At 44.1% G+C, this 8,243-nt stretch overlaps 1 protein-coding gene across 3 annotated transcripts in view; it reads left to right on the top strand.

Moving 5' to 3' along the window:
- The first annotated feature begins 463 nt into the window (after positions 1 to 463).
- The window catches only part of KCNT1 (potassium sodium-activated channel subfamily T member 1), a 114,079-nt gene continuing 106,299 nt past the window's right edge, over positions 464 to 8,243 (top strand). For 2 of the 3 annotated variants that reach the window (XM_034425307.3, XM_087880051.1), the window contains exon 1: positions 464 to 687. In XM_034425307.3, coding sequence (XP_034281198.2) covers positions 551 to 687 — 137 coding nt within the window. In that variant the 5' untranslated portion in view covers positions 464 to 550. The remainder of the gene's footprint in view (positions 688 to 8,243) is intronic. The other variant, XM_034425305.3, reaches the window with a different exon arrangement.

The raw sequence follows: 8,243 nt of genomic DNA, 5'->3' as shown, positions 1-8,243 counted from the left end.
AGAAAAATCCGAGTCCTTCGGGAGAATGGCGGCATATAAATAAATACATGTAATAAATAAATAAATAAATTTTTATCTCGCCCTTTCTTTGCTTGGCCACTAGATGGCACCAGAAGACAAGGAGTCACTCCCGCTCGGATGGATAAGTGGGAACCGGCATCTGAGAAGCATCTTCTTCTTTCTGACTGTCGATGGAGCCGCTTGGAGACCTTCACCTTTCTCCCTTCCAGCCCGGCAGCGATGGTGAATGATGGAGAGGTAAGCCTCCCTGCCCTCGACCAGCTTCCCCAAAATGTTGCCTCCCGCGGTCGCCACCATCCTGGTCTGTCTAGAGGCAGAGCTCTGTTGGCCGGGCACCCCAATCCTGATTAAAACTTCCCGGCGCTTTTGGCAGGCTGCAGAATGAACCAGAAGAGGCTTGGCTGGGAGAGCATCAGAGCCCCACAGTGGGGAGAAAGACGCAATCTCTGGGCAGCTGCCCAGCTCTTGACCTTGCCCAGGAGAGTCCATCCATTGGGAGGACACTTGGAGGCGCCCAAAAACCGCAGCAATGACATCTTTGGAGGACAGTCATGGTCTATCCAGAGACTGCTATGCCTCTGGCCAGGACACCAGGCCAGGAGCCCAGCCCAACCCAGGATGCTACACTAACCAGACTTTTGTCTTTGATGATGACAACATACACAGGTCAGTGAAAAAGAGGAGCAGGTATTACCTGCTTCGTCTCACCGCATTGAAACTCCTGCATTGGGTTGAGGGCCAGAATAGAATAGAATAGAATAGAATAGAATAGAATAGAATAGAATAGAAGAGAAGAGAAGAGAAGAGAAGAGAAGAGAAGAGAAGATTGGAATGAATAGAATAGAATAGAATAGAATAGAATTTTTTTTATTGGCCAAGTGTGATTGGACACACAAGGAATTTGTCTTTGGTGCACATGCTCTCAATGTACATAAGGAGAATAAAATACATTCATCAAGAATTAAAAGATACAACACTTAGTGATAGTCGAGGTTACTAATAAGTTATCAAATCGCACTAGGAAACAAGTAAAAACAATATAATTGAAAGGTACAGGCAACAAGGTTATAGTCATAAGTGGGAAGAGATAGATACTAATAGGGAAGAGAAGAAGAATAGTAATACAGTCTTAGTAAATGATTTGACAGTGTTGAGGGAATTATTGGTTTAGCAGAGTGATGGCATTTGGGAAAAAACTGTCCTTGTGTCTAATTGTTCTGGTGTGCAGTGCTCTATAGCGTCGTTTTGAAGGTAGGAGTTGAAACACGAGATTAAGGTGTAGATTGTCGAAACAGCAACAGATATTTAATAACAGCAGAGACGCAGTTGCAAAAACACAACCCAGAAGGATGACCTAGAATTAACATTAAACCGGAAAAATGCAGTCACAAGGCTTAACGTCTCCAAACTTCCAATCTCCCAATGAAACACAAATGACTCTGACCAGATAACCCAGTTCCAAAGTCTGGTTTTAGCAATCAGGAATATACAGATTAAAACCTCCTCTTCCTTGCAGATAGCAGACTTTAGAGCCAAAGTCTGCTTGTCACCTTTCCTCCAGAGCTTCTCCAGAAAATGTCTCCCCCCCTGTAAGAAAGAGATTTTTAAGGATGGGGCAGAGGAACAAATTAGCTACACCTCCTAAAGAGCCATTGTAAAACAATTCCTCAACATTAAAAATAAAACACTTTTTATTTTTATAATAAAATATATAATATAATAAAATAATATAAAAAAAATAAAAAACCTCAACATTAAGAAAACTAAGATCATGGCATCCAGCCCTCTCACTTCCTGGCAAATAGATGGGGAAGAAACGGAGGTAGTGACAGATTTTATTTTCCTGGGCTCTCGCACATGGGGACTGCAGCCAAGATATTAAAAGACGCTTGCTCCTGGGGAGTAAAACCATGGCAAATCTAGACAGTTTACTAAAAAGCAGAGACATCACCCTGCCAACAAAAGTGCGTATAGTCAAGGCGATGGTTTTCCCAGTTGCAATGGATGGCTGTGAAAGTTGGACCATAAGGAAGGCTGAGTGTCAAAGAATGGAGGCCTTTGAACGATGGTGCTGGAAAAGACTCCTGCGAGTCCCTTGGACTGCAAGGAGATCCAACCAGTCAGTCCTAGAGGAGATCAACCCTGGCTGCTCTTTAGAAGGCCAGATCCTGAAGAGGAAACTCAAATCCTCTGGCCATCTAATGAGAAGGAAGGACTCACTGGAGAAGAGCTTAATGCTGGGAAAGATTGAGGGCAAAAGAAGAAGGGGACGGCAGAGAACGAGGTGGCTGGATGGAGTCACTGAAGAAGTTGGCTTGAGTTTAAATGGACTCCGGGGGATGGTAGAGGACAGGAAGGCCTGGAGAAACATTGCTGTGATGGGTCGGACACGACTTCGCAACTAACACTAAAAAGCCATTGTAAAACAATTCCGATACAGTTTTCCTGTGATTTTCCTGCCTTTTCCAAGCCTTTGGATGGGTTTTGTGGGGTTTTTTTTGATCAGCTGAGCTGGGAAGGGATAACACAACAGAGCTTAAAATAACAAAGGAACGCCGGGGTCGGCTGCCAAATAGGTGGAAAGTTTTGGGTGAAGCCAACTGGCATTCCTGGTTTATGAGATCCTTCCAGCCAGCACCACTTACCCTTGTTCCTTAGGAATCAACAGTGGCTCTTAACATAAATGTTTACCCTCCGTTTTAAAAGGGGTCACAGAGAGAGGAATGCCTTTGAGGTGTTGGATAGCCTCAGGGGAGTCAGAAATCAGGAACAAAATGAATCGGATATAGGGCAGAACCATTTCCTGTAGTCATAATTAAGCTGGAAGGGACCTTGGAGGTCTTCTAGTCCAACCTCTATCCAAGGCAGAGTAAGAGCGTCATCAAAAAAGCGCAACAAAGAATGTTCTTTCTGCGTCAACTCAGAAAGCTCAAACTGCCCAGGGAGCTGCTGATCCAGTTCTACAGAGGAATTATTGAGTCTCTCAACTGCACCTCCATAACTGTCTGGTTTGGTTCTGCAACCCAACAAGACAGACACAGACTTCAGAGGATCATTAGAACTGCAGAAAAAACAATCACAACCAACCTGCCTTCCATGGAGGTCCTGTATACTGCAGGAGTCAAAAAGAGGGCTGTGAAAATATCTACAGACCCGCTCGCATCCTGGACATAAACTGTTTCAACTCCTACCCTCAAAACGACGCTATGGAGCACTGCACATCAGAACAACTAGACACAAGGACAGTTTTTTCCTGAATGCCATCCCTCTGCTAAACAAATAATTCCCTCAACACTGTCAAACTATTTACTAAGTCTGCATTACTATTAATCTTCTCATTGTTCCTATCACCCATCTCCTCCCACTTATGACTGCATGACTGTAACCTTGTTGCTGGTATCCTTATGATTTATATTGACTGTTTCCTAATATGATTTGATTGCTTATTTGTTCCCTATGACTATCATTAAGTGTTGTACCTTATGATTCTTGACGAACGTATCTTTTCTTTTATGTACACTGAGAGCATATGCATCAAAGACAAATTACTTGTGTGTCCAATCACATTTGGCCAATAAAGAATTCATTTCATTTCATTTCATTTCATTTCATTTCATTATTTCATTTCATTTCATTTCATTTCATTTCATTATTTCATTTCTATTCTATTCTATTCTATTCTGTTCTGTTCTGTTCTGTTCTGTTCTGTTCTGTTCTGTTCTGTTCTGTTCTGTTCTGTTCTATTCTATTCTATTCTATTCTATTCTATTCTATTCTTCCCCTTCCCTTCCCTTACCTTCCCTTCCCTTCCTTCGCTTCCCTTCCCTTCCCTTCCCTTCCCTTCCCTTCCCTTCTCTTCTCTTCTCTTCTCTTCTCTTCTAAAAAAAAGAATATAGAATCATAGAGCTGGAAGGGACCTTGGAGGTCTTCTAGTCCAACCCAGTGCCTATCCTCAGAACTTTTCAATCTCCAGTTTTAAAAAGAGAGAGAGAGAGGGAGGGAGGGAGTGAGGGAGGGAGAGAGAGAGAGAAAGAGAGAAGATGAAGGATTTGGGTGTGTGCCAGAGTGGGCTAAGAAAACATATTTAAGTTTTCTCTCCCTGGATCAGTTTCTAGGAGAAAATACATGGAGGCGTTATGATTAACTACCATGGTGGAAATCTCTGTCTCCAGTAATGAACCCTCTATTTTAAAAAAAGGAGAGTGAGAGGATGATTGAAGGAGAGAGGGGGGTGGGGGAAGAGGGAGAAAGCTGTCAGGGATGAGTTTCAAATTCATTAGCAATTGATAAGCTCCTGTCCCCATGAATCTGTAATGCACAGCTTGTATCATTCATGTATTTAATGAGCAACAAGATGTTTTTTTTTTCCTTCTTTACATCAGACTGCGAAAATTCAGGCGCTGTCGTGAGCAAACAATCCCCTAAAGCTGATTTAAAGCAACCAATTAATGTTTCCCTTTGATTGTGGGTTGGGGGAGAAGCGAGTATCAGAATACAGAATCAGAATCGATAGCTGGAAGGGACCCTGGAGGTCTTCTAGTCCAGCCCCCTGCTCAAGCAGAAGACCCTATATACCATTTCAGACAAGTGACTGTCTAGTCTCTTCTTAAAAACCTCCAGTGTTGGAGCACCCACAACTTCTGGTGGCAAGCAGTTCCCCTGGTTAATTGTTCTAACTGTTGGGAAATTCCTCCTCACTTCTAGGTTGCTTCTCTCCTTGATTAGTTTCCATCAAATTGCTTCTTGTCCTGCCTTTGGGTGCTCTCTGGAGAATAGGTTGACCCCCTCTTCTTTGGGGCAGCCCCCGAGATATTGGGGTTGATAGTTTACATTAAAAAAAAATAAAATAACGATAATAAACATTGCCAAAATTGCCTTGCATCTGATTCTTTGCATGCAGCCCAATATCACAACTCTGACAGGTCTCTACTGCTAGCTAACTTTGCTCCAATAATTTTGCAATCTTCCAACTGGGATTTGCTAAATAATTTTCCTGCACCGAAGCAGGCCGAGCAGCAGTGAAATCCTACCGGTTCACACCGGTTCCGGCAAACCGGTAGTGATAAAAACCGGTAGTAAAAAAAAGGTATCGGTTCATCCGAACTGGTATTTCCAACGATCAGCTGTGCCACGCGATTTAAAATTGCTAGAAAGCAGGAAACCCCCACTGATCTGGAGGTTTGACTAGCGGATTAAAATAAGGTTTATCATTGGAGTGTCCCCCCCCCTCTCTCTCCCACCACTTATTCTCCTCCCCTCTCCTGGCTGTTTCCTCTTCTGCCTTTTTCCCATGGGAAATCTCTGTCGGGAAAGAGAAGGGGCCTGTTTGCTGGGAACTCTCCGTTACCTCCCGCTGACCATGTAAGGGAACCAGCTATGGCTGATGTGTTGCTGCTACGATGGAAAGATTCTTCGGCAAATAGTTGTAGCTCGGAGTAGCAGGAAAGAAAGAATCAAATAAAAAGAAACCAGGGTCTCAGGTTGACCCATTGAGAGGTTCCTCAGGGGGTTGGAGGCATTTCAGATCTTTCTTCTGGAGCAGAAGTACACCAGAGAAGGTGCTGACCACTGTGAGGTCCAAATGTGTCCTGCATGGGACAGAAAATTGATCTCCCGATCACGTCGTAGACGTACGGCGGCCCCTTCGCCAAGAGATGCTTGGCTCTCTTCCTGGACGGGGGAAACGAAAGCCAGATATTTATAATCCGCTATTTATATCTGACATATAAAATGAATAATACACTGACTTTTTAAAAGGCAATTTCTCCCTGTGCTACTCCGGCTGTCCGTACGAGCCGAGTTTGCTTCTGTCCAAGGGTTGAGAACGTGGGGAGCTTGGCATGGATGGCGGTGACGTCTTATTCAGAGGTGCCAATGTCCCAAAGACCGAGGCATTACGTGGGAGCCCGTCCAGGTTTTGACACTAGGCTTAGATTTGAGAAGCACGTCAGTTTTTCATCCTGATCGTGAAGATGCCCCACCGATGTGGGGAGTAGAAGACCCCCAGAAGGAAGGCGTTGCTCGTGAGCATTTAGAAGATGAAGGGTTAAACGTAGCTTGAATTCGGTGAGTTTGGCCTTTGGGAAGGAACCAATCTCTCTCTTCACCTGCCTTCCTTCCTTCCTGAAAAAAAAAAAAGCCAATAATTGGAGCTGACCTTTGCTAATCCCTTTTGACCTCTGAAGTCCAAGAGGCCACTGGGTCAGAGATCTATAAATGCTTAACCAACGGTGAGAAGGTGTTGGCATTCATCAGAGATAACCAAGGGGCTTCAGTTTACTCATTGATCGATCGATCGAGACCTCTGCGCTGGGGACCCGGGGCTGCTGGCAAGTTCTGAAACCAGACGACCTAACTTCATAAAAGTTTGGTAGATCGCCTTCCTGAATCTTTTTGGCTAGGTTCGTGCATTGCGCGAGGGCATTGCCACGGCCCTCTGGATGTGGCTGGACTACGACTCCCAGCATGCTTTACTCCTGGGATGGCTTGGTTTGGAGGGAGTTGAGGAGAGTCATAGCTTTCCTGGTGTCAGGTTGTAAAATATACGATGGAGGATTAATCTAGTGGAGTTCTTGTCATGCCGTGGTCCTAAGCCAGGACCGCTGCTATCTGGGAGGGATGGAAGTTGCAATGTGATACAGGAGGGGTATGTGCCAGGCTGGGGGTGGGGGAGAAAGTTGGCTAGGTCTATCTCAGGACACCCATTGTGTGGGGGTATTTTCACCAAGCGATCCTAGGTCACCGTTCCAAATCCTCTGGTAGCAAGAATGCTAGTATCTCTCCCCCAAGCTCTTCCTTTCTAAGCAAAACTCTTAGACGGATTTCTTTTGTTCGTTGGTGGCTTCTGAGGCTCTCTGGAGCTCACTTGAATAAGTTGGCAGTGCTCGGTGGGTGAGGAGATTCCAAGAATGGCTTCATTCAATCATCTTCACTGCCAGGAAGACCCCCTTGGGCAAAGGTAGACTGCAGAGGGTTTTGGAGAGATCTATCTATCTATCTATCTATCTATCTATCTATCTATCTATCATCTGTCATCTATCTATCATCTATCTATCATCTCTATCTACCTACCTACCTAAATCTCTCTCTCATCTATCTATCTCTGTCTATTATCTGCCTGTTTGTCTGTCTGTCTGTCTATCTATCTCTGTCTGTCTGTCTCTCTCTCTCTCTCTTTCTCTCTCTCTCTCTCTCTCTCTCTCTCTATCTATCTATCTATCTATCTATCTTTCTCATCTATCTATCATCTACTGTGTTTCCCCAAAAATAAGACCCTGTCTTATATTTTTTTGAATCCTGAAATAAGCACTTGGTCTTATTGCCATGCGCTCAAAAGCCCAATTGGACTTATTATCAGGGGATGTCTTATTTTGGGGGAAACAGGTTATCTATCTATCTATCTATCTATCTATCTATCTATCTATCTATCTATCTATCTATCTCTTGCTCTCTATCTCTATCTATCTCTCTATCATCTATCATCTCTAACTTTATTTCTATCTGTATCATCTCTCTCTTTTCTCTCTATTGCTATTATCTTGCGCGCTCTCTCCCTCTCCCCCCTCTGTCTGTCTGTCTGTCTGTCTGTCTGTCTGTCTGTCTGTCTGTCTCTCTTCTCTCTCTCTCTATCGCTCTATATTTATGTCTATGTTCTTTCTCTGTCTGTCTCTCTCTCTCTGGAAGTCTGTAGCTCTCAGAGCTACCCCAAATAGTGCAAGCAAAGCACCCCCAGGAGAAAATGGCTAAATGCATGACTGGGAAGTAAATTTCTTACCTGTCTTAAATTTCAACCCCAATGGGAACGAGCGAGGTGACATTTCTGTCATGGTCTTCAGCTGCATGGTGCCAAAGAGAGACGGTGGCCTTTAGCTCAGGAAAAAAAAAATGTCAGGTGCTGCATTGGGGAATTTCACTCTAAATTGGGTTCCCAAGTAGATTCACTTACAAGACCAGAAATGGGTTAAGTAAACTTATTTGTCTAAGGCTGTGAGCCTCTCTGTCTGAATAACCTTTTAATGTTCTATTGATTTTTCTCCTCGAGCTGAAGCTGCGGATTGTGCTGAATAAACTTGGTTCTCTGTTTTTTCCCCCCCACAACAAGGGGGGAATCTTGACTTGTGGGTGAGGATCAGAGGTGGGTTTCAGCAGGTTCTGACCAGTTCTGGAGAAGCGTTAGCGGAAATTTTGAGTAGTTCAGAGAAGTGGTAAATACCACCTCTGAC

The sequence above is a fragment of the Pantherophis guttatus genome, chromosome 16 (assembly GCF_059756535.1).
Source record: "Pantherophis guttatus breed Tessera chromosome 16, ASM5975653v1, whole genome shotgun sequence".
Classification (NCBI taxonomy): domain Eukaryota; kingdom Metazoa; phylum Chordata; class Lepidosauria; order Squamata; family Colubridae; genus Pantherophis; species Pantherophis guttatus.
The sequence above is the reverse complement of the archived record's forward strand: the minus strand, read 5'-3'. Positions and strand labels throughout refer to the sequence as shown.